At 33.8% G+C, this 24760-nt stretch overlaps 1 protein-coding gene across 1 annotated transcript in view; it reads right to left on the minus strand.

The window, feature by feature from the left end:
* ST8SIA4 (ST8 alpha-N-acetyl-neuraminide alpha-2,8-sialyltransferase 4) overlaps positions 1–24760 on the minus strand; it is a 96967-nt gene that overhangs the window by 48265 nt on the left and 23942 nt on the right. Inside the window, exon 4 of the mRNA XM_027606934.2 lies at positions 4003–4296. Within this exon, the coding sequence (XP_027462735.1) occupies positions 4003–4296 (294 nt within the window). The remainder of the gene's footprint in view (positions 1–4002; positions 4297–24760) is intronic.

The following is a 24760-nucleotide window of genomic DNA, read 5'->3' on the forward strand; positions in this document are numbered from 1 at the left end:
AATAGATCAGCAGAACAGGTAAAGAGCCCATAAATAGATACACATAAATATAGTCAACTAATGATTGAGAAAGAAGTAAATGTAATACAACAGAGCAAAGATAGTCTTTTTTTTTTTTTTTTTTAAGATTCTCCTGGTGCCATCTTGGGCTGGAGGTTGCTGGGAGAACCCAGACTGCGCACGTGCTTAAGCCTTTCTCCTGTCCTCTGATGTGTGCCTTACAGGTGCCCCAGAGATAGTCTTTTCAACAGATGGTGCTAGAACAACCAGACAACCACATATAAAGAAAAGAAATTAGACAAAGATCTTATATCTGTCACAGAAATTAACTCAAAATAGATGATAGATCTAAATGTGAAATGCAAATCTATACAATTCTTAGAAGATAGGGCACCTGGGTGGTTCAGTCGGTTAAGCATCTGCCTTTGGCTCAGGTCATGATCCCAGGGTCCTGGGATCAAGTCCCGGCTCAGCGGAGAATCTGCTTCTCCCTCTCCTCCCTGCTCGAGCTCTCTGTCACTACGTCTGTCTCTCTCAAATAAATAAATAAAATCTTAAAAAAAAAGATAACATAGAAGAACATCTAGATAACTTTGGGTTTGGCAATGACTTTTTAGATATATCGCCAAAGGCACGACCCATGAAAGAAATAATTGACAAGCTGGACTTCATTAAAAACAAAAGCTTAAGCTCTGCAAAAGACACTGTCAAGAGAATGAGAAGACAAGCCACAGACTGGGAGAAAATATTTGCAAAAGACATATCTGATAAAGGAGTGTTATCCAAAATATACAAAAACCTCTTAAAGCGCAACAGCAAAAAAAAAAAAAAACCAACATCCTGACTAAAAAAATGGGCCAAACACCTCAACACACATCTCACTGAAGAAGAGATAAAGATGGCAAATATGCATATTAAAAGATGCTCTATATCATATGTCATCAGAGAAGTGCAAATTAAAACAGCAATGAAATAACACTACATAACTATTAGAAGGGCCAAAATCCAGAACACTGAAAGCACCAACTGGTGAAGATGTGGAGCAACAGGAATTCTCATTCCTTACTGCTGAGAATATAAAATGGTACAACCATTTTGGAAAGCAGTTTGGCAAGTTCTTATAAAACTAAACATAGTCCTATCATAAGATCCAGCAATTGTACTCCTTGGTATTTACCCAGATGATTTGAAAACTATGTCCGCCCCAAAACCTGCACACAGATGTGTATAACAGCTTTATTCATAATTGCCAAAATTTGGAAGCAACAAGTGAATGAATAAATAAACTGGTACAACCAGACAATGGAATATTATTCTGTACTAAAAAGAATGAGTATCAGGCCATGAAAAGACATGGAGGAACTTTAAGTGCTTAATGCTAAGTGCAAGAAGACAATCTGAAAAGGCTACATACTGAATGATTCCTATTACATGATATTTGAAAAAAGGCAAAACAATAGAGACAATAAAAAAACAAACAAACTGAACATAATAAAAAAAAGAAGATAGTGGACATTATCTATAATAACAGAAAACTACATAAAATCTAAATATATGAGATGAGTAAATGCATCTCTTATTATGATATATCAGCTCAGTGGAAAATTGCTCAGCAATACATTTTTATTATGAAGACAAAAACAAGCAAACAAACAAACAGTTCTTGCCATGAGTTAGTGGGGAGGTATGGATGAACAGGCTGAACACAGAGGACTTTTAGGAAAGCAAACCTACTCTGTACGATACTATAATGGTAGATACATGTTATTATACATCTGTCAAACCCACAGAATATACAAACTAAGAGTGAAGTGTTGTAAAAATTATGGTCTTTGGGTAATAATGTTGTGTCAGTGTAGGTTTATCAGTTGTAACCAATGTACAGCCCTGGTACAAGATGTTGATAATGGGGCTCTGCGTTTGTGGGGGCAGAGAGTATATGGGAAGTCTCTGTCCCTCCCTCTCAACATTGCTGTGAACCTAAAACTGCTCTAAAAATAGTCTATTAAAAATAGTAATAAATCAGTAATCTTAAAATTTATTAGTTTCCTATAATCAAGGAGTAATTACTATAAAATATTTGTTTTTGAATCTAATAAGCTATCACTGAAGTGTGTAGGTATATGTGCACGTGTGTGTCAGAGCGTGTCTGTGTATAAGATAAGACAATAAGATAGAGTGTTATGTTTAAAATTCACACTCAAATGATATTCAACATTAACATGTCAAAAAATAAGATGTGTTCTTAGCACAATGCTGTATAAAGTTACCCTGTTAAAAACAGATTCTTTTCTTCAGAGTCAGATTGTAATTACCAGGAATCTTCGTAATTAAAAAAAAAAATTACTTATCCTCCAAATGAATGTATTTTATCTTACTTTGTTGAAGCTTCATGTCAAACATCAGAAGAATGAATGTTGAATAACCATGATCTAATTATAAGAATGCAATTTAATTGTGTACAGAATAACACAATCCAAGAAACTGTCTCGAGTTTTAACCAAGGAAATCATCAATCCCAGAAGGAAAGTATCACATTAACAAAACACAATGAAAACTACCTTAGCCCAGCCTCAATTACAGTTTTTGAAGCAGACTATTTTTAACTCTGCATTTGGAAACCTTTTTTCTTTTAGAACTTCCAGCCATTCTACTTAATAGGTCCCTTGCACTTGCCCTTCCTTCCCATGGCCACTGATTGTGCCCTATATCTTTATCATCTTATGAGTAAATTAATCAAAAAGTGGAATTGGCCTTCACACCTTTAGCACCTCTTCTTGCCCATGCAAAGTCAGCTGTTACAAGATTTACTCTCCTAAATTCACACATATAACTTTGCTTTATGCAAAATAAAATTGATTCTCTTCCTAACCAGATCTTAAGTTATATTTCTAAATTTGTATTCCAATGCTCCACAATGGACTCCATTATTTCACAAGTTGACCATGTACTTATTTCCTTCTCAGGTCACTCTAATAATGCAATAATATTTCCTTCTGTTTCATTTTCTCTTTCGCCATCTCTCTGTCCCTGTCTCTGTCTCCTTTTCTTTTTTTTTTTTTTTTTAATTTTTATTGTTATGTTAATCACCATATATTACATCTCTGTCTCCTTTTCTTTTTATTCCTGGTGAATAACTATTCTGCTCTTCAAGTCTAGTTGACTTGACTAGACTTTTAAGTCTTCTTTGCTAATATGAGAAACAAATACTATACTCATGACAATATACCACCTTACCATGAGTTTATGTCCTAGCTAGTTATATATGGGTTTGTTTCTACCGTAAAACCCATGCATTCCTTTAAAGCAGTGGTCAGCATTCTTCATTTTTCTGCCTCCAATATCTGACAGTAGATATTCAATAAAGTACATCATTGCTTATATTTGTATTACATATTTTACAGATTTATACGTATGCATGACTGAATTTGGCCTTTTGGTCACTTGCCGCTTTTAAATAAAAGTCCGTTTCTTAGGTTTTACATCTGAGCTTTTATTAATAAAAGGGAAATGTTGACTTAATTCATAAAAATGGCATCTACGACTTGTGGCCGGGGGAGCATTAAGGCATGTCATCTCAGCCAGCCTTCTCTATCTCTGGTAGGCCTCTTAACTACAAATGGGACTTAATTGCTCCTTAAATACATCTAACATTTATGCTTCCATAATATTGCCCAGTAGCCATATAGAACTTCTGTTGGTAGTTTTCTTACCTCAAATTCATTAACTTTACTATGAATCCTTACTACTTTTTCACACAGCAAAACATAAAAGCAGACGTAAATAAGTGCCAAGTTCAAATATTTGCTTTTTCAAGAAAGTGAGCTAAAATAATATGGTACTTAAACAAAATTCAATTTGATAAATAGAATAGCCATTATAAAAAAAGTGGAAACATATATCCATTGAGAGATTTTACTGAGGCTCCCTCCTGTCTAGGGAAAATGTTTAGTTATGTGTTCCATTGTGCCAAGGACAGACTGGTCCTTTCCAGACACTTACCCTCTGACAGCATGAATAAGTCTCAATGATGGATAGGCAGTTCGCACTTTCAGTTTATTCTTAAGGATTAATGCATTAACCCACTCCACGTGCTTCTCTCCTCCTTTGACCATGAAAGCAGGGATCCAAAGGACACTGTCATTCAGCATGGAAAGTCTATGAACAAATTTTTCTCTGTCACTCTCATTCCGAAAGCCTCCAAATGCTCTTTGTACAACTGATGGATTCATGGTAATAAAATCTGATTTAGTTCCCACATCCGCAGCAAACTCCACCACAGGGGCTAGATTACACCTGAAGAGGAAAAAAATTAATGGACAAATGAAAAATAAATATGAAACATTCACTCCTAAAATGGTGTGCATAAAAAGAAGAGTGGGAAACAAGCATTTTCTTTTCACCAGGTTGGAAAAAAAAAAAGATAATCTGCCTGGTAAAATTATATTTCAGTAAGTTACCACATATTCAGGAATATTGTCCTCAATAACGTGATCTCCTAGTATAGGCTCAAATTGTCATTTATATTAATTCAACCTGTTTTCTAAGAATACTGTTTGCTGTTTTTTATCTTCATAAAACCACATGATATGAATTCCTAATAAGTGATTTATGATGGTGAATTCACAAAAGTTCAGTTGCCACGCAGTCGGCAACCTAAACCACATGCTATTCTATAAGTAAGTAAAACATATTAGACTTGATGTTCCAATCTGTACTACTTGTTAAGCTTAAGTCATTTTAACAACTTTATCAACATAATCAAGTGAAGGTAGCTTTTCTGTATCCTGAGGTCAAGTGAAAGTACAATTCCTTATAGTATTTTCCACAAACGTATTTGTAATTGCTCTCTACCAACCTATATGGGAAAGAAAAGTTAGAAAAGTAGAATTATCACATTTAATATGCCTTTTTGGGATATTAAATAATTCAGAGAAGCACTTGCTACCAAATATCTTTCTGTTCTTTTTGAGCACGTCCTCAAAATGTCTATTTTCCCCTGCTAACATGCCACATACGTTTTGTGTTTTGGGGAGAAGGGACAGAATCTGATGTCCTGTTCTTCCCACTGAAGCTCCAGGGCCTCACAAAGTGCTTGCACCTGATTTTATTCTTGTAACCTGATTTCAGTCTTATGCTGAAAGGGAGCTTTGGAAAGCACCATGAATTTTGTCATCAACCAATTTGTGACGCTTCTTTGATTCTATCACACAGATCTTTGGATACTCAATTTAAAAGATAGCTTAAAATATTTTTAATTTGCTAAAAAAAGGCAAGTTTTAATTAGTTACTAAGTGAAAAATCAGATTTGAAACAAACAAGAGTTTGGTAATTTAGAAAAAATCATTTAAATCTATTCAATCTACAGCTTCATGAAGACACACACACATACACATACACGATTTATTTTTCTTTCCTTATATCAGCCTTTAAAGAAAAGGCGAAATAAGCTGATTTCTTCTTTCTGTATTTTTGCAGGTTTGACTGCGTTATGAAAGTTTCTCACAATATTCTTCCTTGTGCTCTTTGCCACTTTAATTAAATTCTCAAACAGGTTAGATTTAATTAAAGAGTAAAGTGTGTGCTCTGCTATTAAAAATACTGGCTTTTATATCTTTCCTTATCTCTCTCAATTAATACATCTTATTACTTTCTAATCTCTGATAACATTTAGCTACCACAACAAACATCTCACACAATTAAGCGAAGTCTGTTATTTAGGACGAGCTCCTCAGAGAAAACAAAACAAAACAAAAATAACACATCATAATAGTTAGAATTTTTTCAAGTTATATATACTTAATTATGCCACTATATCATATGATATAGTATTTGTTCTAGCCATGATCTGTGTACTATATGAGATTAGATACTATTCATTCCCATCACAGTAAGAATATTATGAATGGGACTGCCTTGGAAAATAGCTGCATGTGAACAGAAGCCAAAATGAACATCTTACTGTGGAATTCATGGAAGATTGAGGACATGGTAATTTTTCAAGTCCAAAACTATGCTCCATGCCAACTTTAAAAATAATCTAAAATTCTAACCAAGTTAATTATAAGATGAATTTGGATACTGTGGGGAAAATGCATTCAGAACATCACTATTACAGACACTTCTCCTTCCTCAGGTAAAAATAGACAACACTTGTAACGTTACAGTTAACATGATATATCTTTCCACTAAAACAATTTCTCAGCAATTCTTTTCAGAGGATTTCTACAATAGAAAAAAATAACATCTATACTCCATTTTCTCTATAATTGTGAAAATAATCAGAGCCAACCTAGTTAAACAGAACAAAAATAACATTCTACAGCATTATCTTTTCAGGGGGAAAAAAATCACTTGATTACATTATGCTTTTCATTATTTTTTCTTATCATTTATTTAAAAACGCCTCTCCTCCCATGTTGGTTAACACTTTTTAGGATTTTAGGATTGACTTTTAGGATTGACTCAGCATATTCCTTAAGCATAACTGTCTGGCCATGTGTATCTTAAGAACTAACAAGAGATTCATCAGTGAAATTGGGTGTTGAAAGACAGGTACTTTCCACTAGGAAGCAAAAGTAAACTAAGAGAATAAGAATATTTCTGGAGAATAGTATTGATCTAGGAGACAAATGAATGTATATGATGCAAAGAATGCTAAATGATTGCAGAGACCATGAGATCAAAGAGTAATTGATTCACGTAAGCTTTATTGTAGAGTTTTTATGACCTAAGCATAGCCCATCCAAGTTTTGTGAGGGATGGAAATAGAGGTACTGAAAATAGCATGACAGAGGGACACATCATAAAATATAATGTATACTAACTCTAGGAGTCCAGTATATTCATTTTCCTTGGAATGATTATGTCTAATTTTTCACTGGAAGGAAAGATTAACATTGTTGTGTCCATATGTGGTCAGTGAATTAACTACTCTGTAGTTGAGTCAGATATTTAGTCATATAATTAGCTGAATGCCACATAATCAGGGCAAGCATTAAGAAACCCAAAATAACCAGCCAGCTGTGTCACACTCCAGCAATTCAGTAGACTTGCTGTGAACTTCATAGCATTACTAGTAGCAATACTGCTGATTGAGCAAGATTATGAATAGATTTGCAATCAAACATTCTTCATGTTTCTTTTTAAAAATCTTCTTAGGGATCATAATACTCAAAAGTATCCAGAATGTGTAGCAAACATTTATGAATTAACATATTATTCTGCATTGATTCTTAATCCCATAAAATTGATGAGTGGACAATTTTTAAATGATGGATTTTTGTGAGTCAATACTATTGAGTATGTACGAATATTTAATATGCTCAACCTCTATTTCTTTAGCCAAATTAAATTTTTGTGCCGTCCAACTATTTTTGACATATCAAAAACATGAAAACATATATTCAGAAGTAGGTATGTAGGCCAAACCCCTGTTTACTCTAAGCTGTCCAATTTTAAATTTATTTGTGTTTATTTTCCATCATTAAAAACCTGTAGGAAGGTACTCCAGACCTCTGAAATTTCTTCTGTGATCACACAGCAGATGGGATCACCTCTCAACATTCCTTTTATGCAGAAGTGAAGGTACTTGCATTTCTTTCAAGGCTATATAAAATGTTTTGAATTAATTTTAATTTAATTCATTTAATTTTTTAAGGAAAGAACTTCTTATTTCATGTATAAAACCTGAGGATCGAAGCTTATGGTTCCTATCTGCTCCCCTCCTGCTTTTGAGCTTGAAGAGTCAAGAGAACAAAGAATCTCTGATACCTGTTTTGTTTTTTTTTTCAGGTTTTGTGGTTAACCTCTCCAAATGGCTAGGGGAAGCTAAAACATGCACCCTATTAGTCTTTCTGACTTTCTCAAGTGAGGGTAGTAGGCCCTAAATAGACCTGAAATCAGTATTTTTTGCAATACTTTGAGGTAAGGAGTCATATCATCTCCACTTCGGAGATGAGAAACCAAGGTCAAAGTGGTTAAGAAACATGTCCAAGCATTGGGGAAGATATGTGGTACGGTGAGCGCTGTGAATTGTGTAAGACTGTTGAATCACAGATCTGTACTTCTGAAACAAATAACGCAACATATTTTAAGAAAAAAATAAAGAAGAAGATAGCAGGAGAGGAAGAATGAAGGGGAGTTAAGTCAGAGGGGGAGACGAACCAGGAGAGATGATGGACTCTGAAAAACAAACTGAGGTTTCTGGAGGGGAGGAGGGTGGGGGGATGGGTTAGCCTGGTGATGGGTATTGAGGAGGGCACATTCTGCATGGAGCACTGGGTGTTATGAAGAAACAATGAATCATGGAACACTACACCAAAACAAATTATGTTATATATGGTGATTAACATAACAATAAAAAATTTAAAAAAACAAATAAATAAAAAGAAACATGTCCAAGGACATAGTGCATTTAAAAGAAAAGCACAGCTGTTTTAGAATGACTTTAGGACAGGAGTTTTAATTGACACTATTTATACACGTGATTTCTTTCAGAACCAGAGGAAATATCAATATGTTCATCCTTCAACCCAACCTTCCTATAGGAGAAAGAGTGCAGATTCCCAGGACTTAAGCATATTATACAAGTCCACTTGGCCATGATGTTCCCCAAATCCTGAGCAGTTATTAAACAATATGTCTTAAGTATCTAAACCATAAAAATAATACAGCTCAGAGCTCTTGAAGGAGAGGATTTTCAAAATGCTGATAAAAGGATTAAATATCGATGTGACTTTTTGAAATATGAAGCATAGGATTAACAGTTAATTTATATGTGGCATACAATTATGTAGTAAACAAAGTATAAGAAATAGAGATGAAATATCAAGTTGAAGATCTGCATTGCAGTGTGGTGGATGGCCACAGAAATACACAAACAAATATACACATATCACATTTTATGCTTGCTGATCAGATAACAAATAATGAAATCCTCAACTTGACAGAAATAAAAACAAATGACACTTACGTCATGAAAATAACTAAGTGACAAAACAGATGAAGAAATTTTTTCACAAACCCAGATTTGTTTACATTACTGGTAAAGGTGGGAAGAAATGTGCCATGTTATTTCTAGGGAAATCACAGAATAAAAAAAAATTTTCAAACTCATTCTAAAAGACAAAGATGAATACTGAGAATTATGTTAAGCTATGTCATTCCCACACTTCTGCCAAAACCAAAATAGAGTTATTGGGCAAAGTTGCTACAACTGCACAGATATTATTTAATAACTTAAGTTTTTTGGGGTGAAGGGTGGGGAAGATATGCTAATGAATGGATATGTTGTGCTTAAATGAAATAAAATATTACATATGCATCTACTATGTACCCAATTTTAGTTTAAAGTTTAAGAATAAAAGGTATTCAGTTTAGTTTCTGCCCTCAGCCATCATTTAAACAGTAGCTATGTGGGCATTGGTGTTCACATCCCAATCTGTGTGACCTCAGGCAAGTTACTTAAACTCTCTGAGATCCAACTTTTTCTATAAACAAGGCTATTAACACTGATTGAAATGCTATTGAGAAAATTAAATGAAACACAATATCTGAATTTCCTCTCAGAATTGCTTGCTTAGAGTTGGTAATAAATATTAGCTAATGGTAATCATTTTTTATATGCTCTTTCCTTTTGCAACCTATTGTGAGAGACAAAAGGAATGCATGCGGATAAATTAAAGAGCATGTTGGATAGAAAGAATTTATTGAGCAAGAGTGCGGGGTGGGAAGATTTATTTATAGCACACTTAACAAACCATTTTGCCTGGAATTTAGCCATCCCCACACCACCCCCCAGAAAAACTAATTGGGATTTGAATGGTTGATTCAATGACTAAGAACATCTTGAATATTAGACAAAAGTCTAAATTCATAGGCAGTATGAAAAATACAGAAGCTCATGGACATGGTCAATTGTACTTAAGAAAGAGACTATGAGACATGTATTCAGGAAAAACTAGAATAAAGTTCTACAATTAGAACTTTGACACAATTCTTATAAAAGGTAGTGAAGATCTTTTTTTATGACAGTAAAAAGAATAATAGCTAAGTTTTATTCAGTACTCATTATGTGCAGAAATTGTTCTATTTGCTTTGCAAGTAATATCATATGCAGTTCTCAAAATAATCCCATGAGACAGGCACTATCATTATGTTTCTCCATTGATGAAGAAACTGAGCTGTGGTAAGCTGTATACATTTACAAAGCTTGTAAGGAGTAAAGGCAGGTTTTCAGCTCTTGTGCATGATATTGTGCATCAATTAATTCCTGTGAATGAAAACGAAGAACTAGACAAACAAATTTTGTTAGATATCTTGGCCACAAGTTCGGCTGCATTTAAATGTGATACAGCTAAGTCTAGCATCTCATTGACTTCATTAATTCATATGTCTGGTCTGAAGGTCTGCTTGGCTAAAGGAAGTGAGGAAGTATGTCCTTCCTCACTCTCCTGTAAACACTCTTCACCAAAGGTGGAGGTTGGATGGGAGAAGATGACAGTCCCAGCATGCGGAGGTTACTCCTTGGCAGCAAGGATATATAAATACCTGTGCTTCTCTGAAAAACCACCAAAGCAAGTACATATGAAAAGGAATGTGAAGGGGGAAAAAAAAAAAAAGGTTAATTCTGAGATTTCCTACCCACAGAGTATTGAAGAAAGGTGAGGTAATTCAAAGTAGGTGTACATAGACTAAGGAAGGAAAGGGAGGAAGGAAGGAAGAAATGAAGGAAAGAGAAAAGGAAGGAAGAAAAGAAGGCAGCAGACGGATGGTACCATTTAAAAGCACAGACTAAAATTCACAATGAGACTCCATAGTAAAATTCATGGTAAAATAAGGAAATTGTCCTAGGTGAGAATGAGAAGTAAAGTCTACACTTTGAGTTTAATTTTGAAATAAATACACTGACCTGTTTAGGTGTTCATTTTCTTTTTCTTCTGGAACTTTATTGCTCATAAAAAGTGTTCTCATTATCAAAAACTACATATGAACAAGTGGTACTGCTGAAATGACAAATCTCCTCAATCTTTCTTAAAATAATGAGAGGATACTGAAATGATCTCAAAGTATCATAGAGAGTACTAGAAGGCTATCAGTAATTTTATCAAATTTGAAGGCAATATTATCTCGGGCACCTGGGCGCTCAGAAATCATGACCTGCCTTCAGCTCAGGTCATCAGTTCATGATCTCAGAGTCCTGGGATGAGCCCCTTCTTGGGAATCCCTGCTCAGCAGGGAGTCTGATGCTCTCTCTCTCTCTCTCTCTCTCTCTCTCATATAAATAAACAAAATCTCAAAAACAATACAAATATCTCCTCTTATATAAAGCACTGGTTTAAAAATAAGGCCTAAAAATGCAGACTTATTCCAAGACTTCAGCTCTGGACAATATTTTGACTCAATAGGCCTCTACCTAGACTGTCACAATTAACTCTAGCATATGAATAGACAAGAGTCTGGGAAATCAGGAAGGGTGGTGAGAGTCAGAACTTTTCACACTGACATTTTTAATCAATCTCAAACCTGACATTTATCATTCTTCTTCTCGGAGACTACCCAGTTTTGAGTAGTATGGATACTTACAATCATCACCTATTTTTCAAGAAGGGATGAAAAAATAGGAGGGATAAAAGGAACAATAGGAGAAGTAAAAGGGAAAAGTAAGACATTGGAAGGGCAATGACTCAAAAATATATTTTTCTCAATTAAGAATAAACTCTCACAGCCTCTGGTTGTCAATGCATGGTTGTGTGCACTAAACAATACAGAAGGGGAGAGTTTTGATGGCTGTTCTCTATCTAGGGCTTAACAATATATTTATAAAAGTTCATAAACTTCCTGAGCATTGTTAAAAACTTGTCATTATACTACACGGATCTTAAAGGAATTTAAATATGATTTACTAATGTAAGCCTTTATCACAATTAAGAATTTGCATGTGATTGTTTTCTTTTTCACAAAAGTAAATATGGAATATAGAGTAGCAAGACTAATATTTACTTGAATTACTGTAAATGTTGTTCCTTGAAATTGCATATAGCATATGCATAAGCATCCTGTCTAAATGTTTCTTTTGTAATTAAAAAGTAATCATTTTTATTTCTCTGAAGAGGGTGTAAAGAGAAAATGATGGCGGTTGTTGAGAAATTCCCTGTTCATTGTCTTGGGTTAAAAAAAAAAAATCATGACTGGGATATTTAAGACAAGTGGGTGGGAAACCAAGCAAGAATTCTTAGATATTCTCAGGTACTCTAGTCATAATCAGGGGAACTGGACCACTCTCCATTGATCAGTGGTTGCTGAGGTCACTACTGTTTTGAGGGAAGAACTGATTCAGCATGAAATTTATGTTCTTAAAAATTATGTTGTGCATTAAAAAGAGGGAAACTGGATTCATGAAATATTATGGCTGATATTTTAATCACTCATGCCAGAAAACTAAGGCAGAAAAGCCATAACTTTTTCTCTTTGCAATTCATAGTGTTAATAAACAATATACATTGTGGTCATTACAGTGGCTTGGGAAACACATCTGAGTTTTTGAATTTTTAGTGATTACATTATCAAACTTGTCATAGCAACATAGCTTTGACATTTAATTTTCTCATTTAAGAAAATAAAAAATAAAAATAGTTTGATTTCTCATTATAAATTATGAATATATTTTTTCTTTTCAGTTTTTTGAAAGTATAACCGAAGGTTGAAAATGATTTCTAACTTAGTATATATGATTTATTCGACACTTGGCCCTGGAAAGACAGTTGGTATAATGCTCAGAGTATTTAGCCATTCTGGTACCAATCTCAGAAATGCTGTCAAATTATGAGTGAATAAAAATGAATGTTTTATTTTCCGATATAACAGTAGGCCAAGGCAACTTCACATTCATTAAATCATATTTATTCTAAGTGGAACTTTCTCATACTCTATTTTAGTAGAAAGTCACATTTTTCACTTGGTTGAAAGGCCTTGATCTCCATAATTCTTTTATCCTCTGTATCTGATTCAGAAAGTTCCTCTCAGAAAATCTCTCCTGAATATATTGTCTTTTCTATTCCTACTGCTATTTTCTCAACTTAGCTTAGGTACCACCATGTTTCTTTGAACTACTGTTGCAATAATTTGTTAATGAATTGTTTTTCAAACTATTAGCTAGACCCATTGGTGGATCATGAATTATATTTGGGGTCAGATAAGCAATTTTTAAAGAATGTGAAAGAACAGAATGGATTATAATCGAAAACAGCAGTGTTTCTGGCACATAATTTTATGAAAATTTGTTGAAGTTGTGTGTGTGTGTGTGTGTGTGTGTGTGTGGTGTATGTAGTAATTACAATGGAAGCAGTAGGAGGAGTATATCATGATATAAGTTGTATTTCTGACTATGCATCTGTATTAAACAGAATTGAAAAACATTGCTCTAACCAGTTCTTTAACACAAAGACTCCAAATTTATTATTCTGCTTCAAGGATGTTATCATCTTGTTAAAATGCACATTTGATCACACTGCTATCCTAACCAAAAAAATCTTTAGTGATATCAGTCTAGGATTTTCATAACTTGTCTCTACCCTTACTTTTCAGAATTATTTTTCTACAAGCCCACTGCCTATCTTAGATATGAGTGGCTTCAGTCCAATCCATGTAGTCTATGAGTCTTTTCTATGTCCCTTTATTTATGATGAGATCTCTGCCTGAAACGACCTCCCTCTCCAAGACACTTTAGCCTCTAACCCAGAAGTCATATTTGCTCTTAAAACTCAAAGGTTAATATCCATTACAATGTTTGACATGATTTCTTTGGCAGAACTAATTGCTTCTACTGCACTGTTCTAAAATATTTACTAATATCTTTATTCTACCACATATGAAAAGCTATCATATTTAGTTGCTTGTTTAGGGTTGATATCTTTAATGAAATTAGTAGGGCCACCATAATAATAATAATGAGAATTACTCTGTATTTTGTGTATGTGAATTGAGAACCTGTGTACAGGTATTTGATCTCTCAGTCTTCTAAGAACACTGCTGATGCTCTAAACCAGGTCCTGAACACACACAGAACTGAGTCAGAGGTTAACGCAACTCTGAAAAATGGGCAATTTTGCTTGCATATTTCCCCATTTAATGGGGACAGGCTCTTCTGGCCTTGTGATGATACATACCAAAGAATCCAGACTGGGCCCTCAGGCTATCAGTTTGTGAGTTCTGCACCAAATCTTCTGATATCTGTACAATTATTTCAATTTTTATTTTTAACATGTTAGTTGTGTTAAACATGTTAAAGATGTCTCAGTAGAAATATGATATAGTGTGTGTTTTGAGAGTTGAGCTAAGGAAAACATAAGGTGCAGTACTAATAAATATGTGTTAAGCTGAAAACTGAGTTTTATTTATTTTAAAGATTTTATTTATCCATTTGAGACACAGAGATACGGAGAGAGAGAGAGCATGAGCAGGAGGAGAGGCAGAGGGAGAGGGAGAAGCAGGCTCCCCGCTGAGCAAGGAGCCCGATGTGGGGCTTGATCCCAGAACCCTGGGATCATGACCTGAGCAGAAGGCAGATGCTTAACCATCTGAGCCACCCAGGCGCCCCTGAAACCTGGGTTTTAACTGTAGCTGTTAAAATGTTTAACAGTCAGAATCTGTGCTAATTAAAAAAGACCAATATTGAAAAAAAAATCATCATTTTAAGTTGGAATTATTTAACCTAAAACAAGAAATGTGATCTGTCCACTGATGTACCTATTTTAGATGACTGGTGTTTCCTGTAAGCAGAGCCATTGTCATTCAAAACAAGTTAGGAAGACTGGAGAAGTTCTAAAGACATAATATTTTTTCATTCTGATTTTTTAAAACAGCTCTAAGTCAAAATTTACTCATAAGAAGAGTTAGTACATAGGGATAAGTGGAAACCAGAAACTACAGTGTTTAGCATTCTTCCAATTGTTAGGATTTCTCCCCCTTTATTTTATTAAAGTATAACAAGTTTCAGTTTGTGGTTTGTAAAAATGAAACTCCCAGTTCTCCCTTAACCAAATAGTGTTCTGCTTTTTAACAAACACCATGTAAAATATTGAGGCAAGCTTAAAAGTCCGTTATGCATTAAATTTGTCCAACACTTAGAAATATCCTCATCAGGTAACTAAAGAATAGATCAGAAATATATCCTCATCAGGTAACTAAAGAAGAGATCAGAAATGTCATAAATATAAAAGGTACCAAATTAAGCATTCAAAATATTAATAGTTTTCTTAAGTTACATGTAGAAGGTCATGCCTGGGGAATTTGAAAAATTGAAGTAAAGGGCAAAGCATGCATATATACATGTTAAAAAACTAAGGATTATTATTAATGACCTTGATCATTGAAACTAAAAAGCACATCCACACAATACTTCAATAGGAGAATGTGCACAAAGAATAAGGACAAGAATATCCATAAACACAACCACATTCTTGGAAAGGGAATTATTGTTCCTGTTACAAATAGAACTGTCTTAAAACTTAGTTTCATTCATTTTTATAATTAATTCCTTCTGTCTCACTGGCAGCAACGCTTTGTTCTTAGCTCTATGATTGCAGTAACTGTACTATATTCTCTTACTCCTCTCTCTATCTCCTCCATCAGACAGCAATCTCCAAACAGAACAGACCATGTAACTTGTCTTTATTTCCATAATATCTACTGCAGTCCCTCAGGATTTTGCATCTAGTGGCTGCTTGATAACTTTGTTGAATGAACAAATACTTGCTGAAATAATGTGACAACAAATTAATGGAACTACTGTTTTTACTTTTAAACTTCAAATAACTGCTTTTATTTTTTAAATAATCATATTTAAGAGCAATACATTTATGCCAAAGATGACACCAGTACTCAAAAAATAATTATGGGACTCTAATTTTGAACTTCTTTCCTGAACAAGTTATGAGTCATGGTAAAAAAATCATTCTCAGTTCTTTAAAGATCACCATGCTTTTGACTGAAGACCATGTTGTTCAGTCTGATCATCTATATAATTCATTAAATATGATAAGAGCTATCAGTCTGTCACATACCATTTCTATCTAAATTATTCACATTTTAAAGAACATTCATATAATTGAGTTATCTGTAATTATGTTTCACAAACGAGGGGGAAAAACCTTCAGTTTACACATCTTCAAGTTGGGATTTAAACCCAACCTTGAATCTAAAACACTGCAAATTCAACAGACGGTAGCCACACTTGTGGTGAGCATAGCATAATGTACAAACCTGTTGAATCACTATGTTGAACACCTGAAACTAATGTAACATTATGTGTCAACTATACTTTAAATAAATAAATAAATAAATAAAATAATAGGTAGGTCCAAAATAAAACTGAAGTAAATAAAATGAAACAACATGAATCCAAAATTTATTGCACAATACCAACGTTTCAAATGATTTTGATTATCCAAAAACACACATTCTCTCTCTCTAACACACACACACACACATACACACACACTGTGCTTGTCACTAATGAGAAAACACTAAAAACTACATGAAACCAGAGAGGGAGACAAACCATAAGAGACTCTTAATCTCAGGAAACAAACTGAATGTTGGTGGAGTGGAGGGGGGTGGGAGGGATGGGGTGGCTGGGTGACGGACATTGGGGAGGGTATGTGCTATGGTGAGCGCTGTGAATTGTGTAAGACTGTTGAATCACAGACCTGTACCCCTGAAACAAATAATACATTATTTGTTAAAAAAAAAAAAAAAAGATAGTAGGAAGGGAAAAATGAAGGTGGGGGAATCGGAGAGGGGAGACGAACCATGAGAGACTATGGACTCTGAGAAACAAACTGAGGGTTTTAGAGGGGAGAGGGGTGGGGGGATGGGTTAGCCTGGTGATGGGTATTAAAGAGGGCACGTACTGAATGGAGCATTGGGTGTTATACGCAAACAATGAATCATGGAACACTACATCAAAAACTAATGATGTACTATATTGTGACTAACATAATAAAATAAAATTTAAAAAAAAAGAAACTACAGACTACAAAACTCTATAAATTGAAGTTTTATGTATTGTTTAAAAAAACAAATACATCTATATATATGTGTGTGTGTGTGTGTATATATATATATATATTTCATGCTCAAAATCACTCAGGTAGTATTACAGCTGGAACATGAGTCCAACTCTTCAAATTCCCAGTATATCACATTTCCCATCTATACTCCAGATTTTTAACATATTTTTTAAAGTAAAAATTGGTTTTGTTCCCAATTTAAAAACAGTATTTGTGTTCGCTGCATGGGGAAATGCATACACACACACACACACACACACACACACACACAATCAGTACCAAAAACAGAAGTTAAGCTAATTCAAACGTAAAACACTTTTAAGTCTCTGTCTAAAAGATAATCACTGTTAACATTTCGTACCATACTGACTGAGAATATTCTAAAAAAAATTTCCAGTAACGGCATAAGTCAATATACCAAAAAGATTGCATTCTGTGGTTCTAAGAATTCCGGTGGGTGCCAGTTAAGTAGATATGGGAAGTGGAAGGTCTTATCTCTTAGAAAAATGTCAGGGTCCTTTCCCCAAAACTATACTAAATGATGTTGATGTAAAACAACTTCTCTCCCTTCTGATAATACTTGTATTTACTGGTTCTTCTTTATTTATTCTCTATGTACCATGACTTCCCCAGGCCCTGACCTCATCACATTTACAAAAATCTATATGAATCATTAAAACTTTGTTTTGTTTTTCCTTTGCTAAGAAGTGATATTCTTTTCCTGATTTTGAGGCTTAACATTTGCTCACATACATCAGGAGGAGAGGCAACACTCCTGGACCAAAGGAAACAAAAGCCAGATTACAGGATGCAATATTAAGGGGAAAATGTTATTTCTACAAATTGACTGATTAGAAGGAAATTTATTCACAAAACATGGCAACCAGAAGGAAAAAAATTGAAACAACAGTGCAAGTTGACAGGATCTCTTCCAAAGGTGTCTTTTGAATCATAAGAAAATAGAGTCATAGAGTTTCGGAGCCGGAAAGAAATTTATGAGACCATCTAGTTCAACAGCCTCATTTGGCATATTGGGAACCTGAAACCCAAAGTGATTTACGTTACTTGTTCAAAGTTACACAGCTATATTTAGTGCCAATGTCAGCAGGAGGATCCAGCTTTCTGAACTCTCAAATGAGTATTATTTCAATTATACTTCATGGGAAAAAACATAACTGCTTAGCAACAATGACCATTTAACTGCAAATATTTACATCTTCTGTGTACCTAGGTCATAGATATAATTTTCACACCATGAATATACTACAAAGACCTTAATCCTAAACCATTGGAAGAAGAAAGATTACATTTATTGAATAAATAATTTGTACTTGGGTTTATACTAGTCAATTTCACACATCTCATTTTATTTCTATACCCAGAAAAAATAGAAGGTAAGGAGTATTTTCTTCATATTAAATGCGAAGAAATCATGGCTTGGAGAAGTAAATAAATCACTTAAGGTTGAATATATATATTAAATGGAAAGGCTGGAACTTGAAATCAGATATACCTGATTTAAAGATTTATCTCACTTCATTAAGGTGTTAATTCCCTTGAAACAAAAGGTCTCAGTCTCCTCCTCACTTATCTGACCTTAGAATATTTTGGCATACTTTTGGCACACAATAGATATTTTTTAAAGATATTATTTATTTATTTGGGATAGAGAGAGAGATGGGGGGTGCAAAGGAGAGGGAGAGAGATCTCAAGCAGACTCTGTGCTGAGTGACGGAGGGCTCAATACCAGGACCCCAACATCATGACTTGAGCCAAAATTAAGAGTCCGACACTTAAGTAACCAAGCCACTTGGGTCCCCCAATAAGTAGATATTAAAAGAAAAGAATTTCCCACCAGATGGTCTGTAAATCACAACTGGAGAAACTGCTCAACACTATAAAGTCAGTGTTTATTTTATTTTGTATTTCTTGATTTTTAATTGTTTTTCCTGATTTCATTAAGATATAGTTGACACATAATATTGTGTAGGTTGAAGGTATACAACATGATGATTTGACGTATATATATATATATATATAGTGAAATAATTGCCAGAACAAGGATTAATATATCCATCACCTCACATAGTTACTACTATGTGGGTGTGGTTTTATGTGTTGTTTGATTTGTTTTTTTAGCCTACTTTGAAGAATGGCTGGTGCCTTGTGGAAATATCAGACATTATAATGGCATTCCTATTCTATTTTACATGCTAAATCATCAAAATTTGAAATGTACCCTAATAAAGACAATTTCTCACTGTCTTCATATTTCAGAGTAAACATACAACTAAAAACCTCTTATTTCTAATTGAAAAATATAAGTGTTTCCAATCTTTATTTAAAAATAAAATATTAAACTTTGAGAAGGAGAGGAAAAAGCTCTATTGTTGCTTCCTTCCCTAACCTACTGTGTATACTCAGGAAAGTCACTCCAACTCTCTATTCTATGAAAAAACAGAGGTTGTTAACCTAAGCCTAACTAACTCAGAGGAACCAATGGGAACCAGTTAGGTTTCTTCAAGATTCATTTTCTGCCATCCAAAAAATGTCACATTTTAAAATGGAGCACATTCGTGTTTATTATCATTTGCCTTTTCCATCTATTATAGAATTCATCATTCCTTTATTTTCTTCATTTGCCTTCTACTCTATCCTACACTGTCACCATCTTACTTGCTCTTCATCATCATCTCCACCTTTAGACTGCTTTCAGTAGTACCATTTTTATCCCTCTCTAACTGATCTATCACCAGAAATCTTCCTGAAATTTACATTTGGTCATGTCATTCCTCTACAGAGTGGCTTTACAGACTGCCTGCAATATGAAGCCCAATCTCCTTAGTCAGACACCATGGACCCCATGTTACCTGTCTCTCAGCCTCCTTCTCCAGCCTCACCTGCTTCCATTGACCAACTTTCTATTCCAGCATGCTGAAACCACCTGCAGTCCTGGAAAAGCCACTTTCTTCCATGTGTAGGGCCCTTTGTGCATAATGGATCCAGCCTGGACTTGGTCTCACTCTCTTTTCCCTCCATTCTATATTTACCTTCTCAGTCAACTCAAGTGCTTCTTCTCTCAGGAAGTCATCCTTGACTATCCAGCTTGTGTCTCCTTGCTGCCTCATTACCAGTGCTTACTTCTCTGTATAACTCTAATAAAGCAATTTGCACGTTATTAGTCATTACTTTATCTCCTTCACTAGACCACAGTCATTTCAAACTTAGAGACTTGCTTTTCATTTTTGTATCTCCAATTCCTGATAAATAGGTGGATAAAAGACTCGATTTACTGAATAAATTATAAGAAAGATCAAAGCTATGCTATTTATCACTTGAAACAATAGGTACTGAAAAGTCTGTATTTAATTTTAGAGTAGATATTTTGGGTCTATGTCTATTTACAGATGAGTTTGTTTAAAAAATAACAAATATTGTAAACCCAAAACTGAAGCCTCATTTAGAAAAAATCTGTGGAAGGACTGATCAACTGACCATTTGCTAATGCTCAACTGATGTCAGGAAATGATAATCTCCACAATATTTTACGTTAACATGAATCATAGCATCTAAGCTTCGTTTATCATCTTACTCTGTCCTATGAGATGGATTTCATCACATTTTGCCTCCTCTAGTATCTTCCTTATTGAGTGTTCTTCCTCTTCTTTATCTTTGATTTATATATTATCATGGTCCTTTTATCTGTTAATGTGCTTAAGCTTCTATGCCTCTAAGTATATTCCATTTCTGCTTATAACAACAATAAAACCCCAACAAGAACAAACAAACCAACAAACTCTAAGGGCCTTTCCTGGACTATAGGATACTATGTAAACCCTTAACAGGGTATAATGATCCTTCATCATGTAATTCCAACATACCTTGATATTTCTCCTTCCACATTGTTTCTCATTATGAACCTAACAGTAGAATGGTCCCAAACTCTATCTATCCCAAGACGATGGAAATTATTTATCTTTATGCTTACTGGTCTCTCGCCTTAGATTCCTCTTCTCCACTTGTTGAATGACAAATCATCCAGATATACCATGATTTACTTACGTTTTCCTGTCATGCTTACAAAATGCCTTTATACATAAGCAATTGTTCGTATTTGGATAGATTTCTAGAACTGGAAATAGTGAATAAAGGAATATACTATTTATAAGGTTTGGTAGACATTATCAACCTGATTTTGGGAATAGTATCAATTTACATAATTAAAAAGCATTTCACAGGAGTGCCAATATCGACACAACTTTGCACTTAATATTAAGAGTTTTAAAAATCCCTGCTAGATTGATAGATGAGAAATTGTAGCTGTTTAAAATAATGTGTTTTAGAGAATGGGGTAAGCATTTTAAGACAACATTTTAAAATTTAAAATAGTTAATCACTGTCATTTCCATTTAAAAAAGTTATCTCTTTTAGATAAAATCTTTTTATCCAAGGAATTATATGGTTGGGGGAAAAAAAAGTTAGAGCTTCACTTCAGATCACAATCCATAATGAAATCTGTATTTGGTTTTAAATTAAATTTTAAAAATCATAAAAAATTATAAATAATTATAAAATGGAATTCTGATTTTTACTTAGAACATAAATTTTATGATTAAAATCAATAGAAATCACAAAGGTAATTAGTTTTGTATAAGGTATAAAATTTCATAAATCCAAAATATGACTAAAATAGCAAGTAAAAATATGGTAGAAATTAAATGGAGCAAATATTGCATATGTAGTGGAACTATCCCTAAAATATCAAGTGGTTATTTTAATCAAAATGAGTTTTTAAAAATCTTTCTAATGCCTTGGATGTGGCTCACTACCAGAAACTTAACTGTTAGTAGTTAACACACTTGAGTTAAGGACAAACATATGTTCTGCCAGAGTGGAGAAGAAAGAACTAAGGCCATTTTCAGGAACACAGAGAAAAGAAGAAATATTTTTTCTTTCCCAGAAAAGAGTCTATTTTGCTATAAGGAATTAGCATTCATAGAAGGTCAAGAGGATGATTTAAAGTTTGCCATAAATTACCCACTAGTGGAGAATCAAGAACTGATTGAGTTATAAAAATGCATTGTATCAGTCAAGGAAAGTCAATTCCTCCATCTTTTCTTTTTGAAACATACCATCCCTTTTCTTAGGAAGTTTGATCATTATAAAGTAAAACATTTTTATCTTATTGCTTTAGCTTCCTGAAGAAACATATATCTTCACTACAATTATTCCTAACATTATACAGTTAGATTTGACAGACACTCATATCTGAGAAGAGTTCCTGTCTCTTTGCATTCCATATTTTCTTTATGTAATTCAGTGTCCACTGTGTACATACTTGATAAATTTGGAGAAAGTATATCTTCTTGTTTATATCAAACAATGAGAATTTGCATTTCTAGTCAATGGCCATGGCTATTAGGAAATGCAGTGACAAATTTAATTTTCAACTACAACACTTAAACAAGATGTGTATCATTCATATTAAGCTTTACAGTTTATCCATCTCTTTATTATATTTACAACTGATACTTAGAATAACATTTTGAAATAATAGGCCTATATTATTATTATCACTGGACAGTGGAAATAATGATGTTTAGATATTTATCCAATATGATGCTTCTATTAATTACCAGGAACCCAGCTTTTTGACCCCCAATATCTAGGGCATTTCACTATACTACTCTTCATATTTCTGTATTTTCTCTTTAATTGTAAGGGTTTAAATGATCTTTACTTATATATGACTTCTCTTACATATTAATTTTGAAATTCAGTGTACAATAATACATGAACACAAACCACATTTTTCTTAAGTCCTACATTAATTCTTTCATTCCATAAATAAATAGCATATACCTCAACATATCAATTTTGGTGCTAAATCCTGAAGATACAGGCTAAATAAATTAAACATATTGGGACTTCCAGCTTGCTTAGAGCTTAGTGCCCACGTATACTAGATGTCCAATACATCTCCAATCTTAATACACATAAAAATCACCGGAGCACTGTGATCAAATGCCCATTCTGACTCAGCAGGTTTGGTACAAGTTCTGAGATTCTGTAGTTCTAACAGACTTCCAGGTGATGCCAACACTGGCACTTCAGAACTACAATTTGTGTAGCCAGATTTACTTATATAAATATATATACAAATATAGGTAGGTAGATAATTTTAATTGATCCTTCATTGCTAGTTTTATATTTTTAGGAAAAAAAAATAGGAACCAATAGGAAATTAGGAGTGAATTGGTCAAGCATGGCAGGAACTAAGGATGATGATTAACAAAGGAGAAACCAAGCAAATGGAGACAGTGATCTAAGCTGGAGGGAAGACAGGGACAGTATAAAACAGAAAAAGGAGGTATCAAGAAAAGAATAAATGAACAAAATTAAATTTGAAATTCCAACTAGCCCAAACAGAAAAAGTGTTTTATAGCTCTCAGTTAACCATTTCGGAATCACTTAAGTCATATTCATGATTCTTAGCATCTCTGTTTAAGCACAGTGAGGAGCTGCATATCATGGTCAAAAAAATAACAGTTGCCAGTTGCAACTGTTAATTAACTCCTCCCTCAGAGGCTTCCACATGCCGTCAAAGGTAGTACAGATTGGGACCATATTTACTTCTAACAGACTGGACATAGTCTCTCTTCTATGAAAAACCAGTAGGGATGGGTTGCCTGACATTTCCCTCAATCACCAGACAACCCAGAAACAGGAAAGAATGCACATTTTCCCACACCAAGGCGAGAATATTACAGAAGATGGAATGAAGGTTTGTTCTCCACCATCTCTCATTATCAATATTAAGAAATACCTGAAATTTTTTTGTCATTAGAAAATCACTATTGCTAAGCTCATAAAATTCTTGAGTATAGACAGCACAAATATTAGAACGTACTGTTTTGTAAATTCACATGGAGTAAATTATCTGAAAAAATTGAAAAAATAACTTCAGGAAAATTTAAAAGCACTTTAAATATTGTTTTCCAAAATCCAAAACAATTTTCACTGCTTAATGTAAGATATACACTGTTCTAATAATTTCACAACTACACAAATTTAAAAACAGATTTAAAAGATACTTTTAAACAAGTAGCTTTCTAAACTTATTTTCCTTTGTCTATGATTACATATAAATTATATATATATATATATATGATATATATTGTCTTCTAAACTCTAAATTCTTGGAATTTTACAGCATACTTTTAAATATGTACATGTGGAATAAACAGAGCAGAGATTTTGTAGAGTAATTCTATCACTCTGTGGGCCCTGTGAGTAGGGAAACTGTAACAGTTTAGATAAAGAGATATAGTTTAAACAATAATCTCAGTTTCTGAATTAGAAAACTAAAGCACAGAAAGGCATACAACTTCATCAAATATCATTTACAATGAACTCTCCTTGGACTCTTGAACTTTATACTGTGTGATGCTTTTCCTATGCAGCACTCATTGATTCTCTCTCTCTAATAGTTAGCATATGTCAAGCCTCCCAAATATAAAATATAGAAATTAATATAAATAGGATACTTTCTCTAATGCTTACCATTTTTTAACTTAGTGATGAAGATTCTAGTGACATCATTCTTCTTCTTCATGTGATATTAAAAAGAACTATTGAAATTAAATTTAGCTCAGAGAAAGTGCTATTCATACTATTCCAAAGATTGT

Source organism: Zalophus californianus, chromosome 5 (assembly GCF_009762305.2).
Source record: "Zalophus californianus isolate mZalCal1 chromosome 5, mZalCal1.pri.v2, whole genome shotgun sequence".
In the NCBI taxonomy this organism is placed as follows: Eukaryota; Metazoa; Chordata; class Mammalia; order Carnivora; family Otariidae; genus Zalophus; species Zalophus californianus.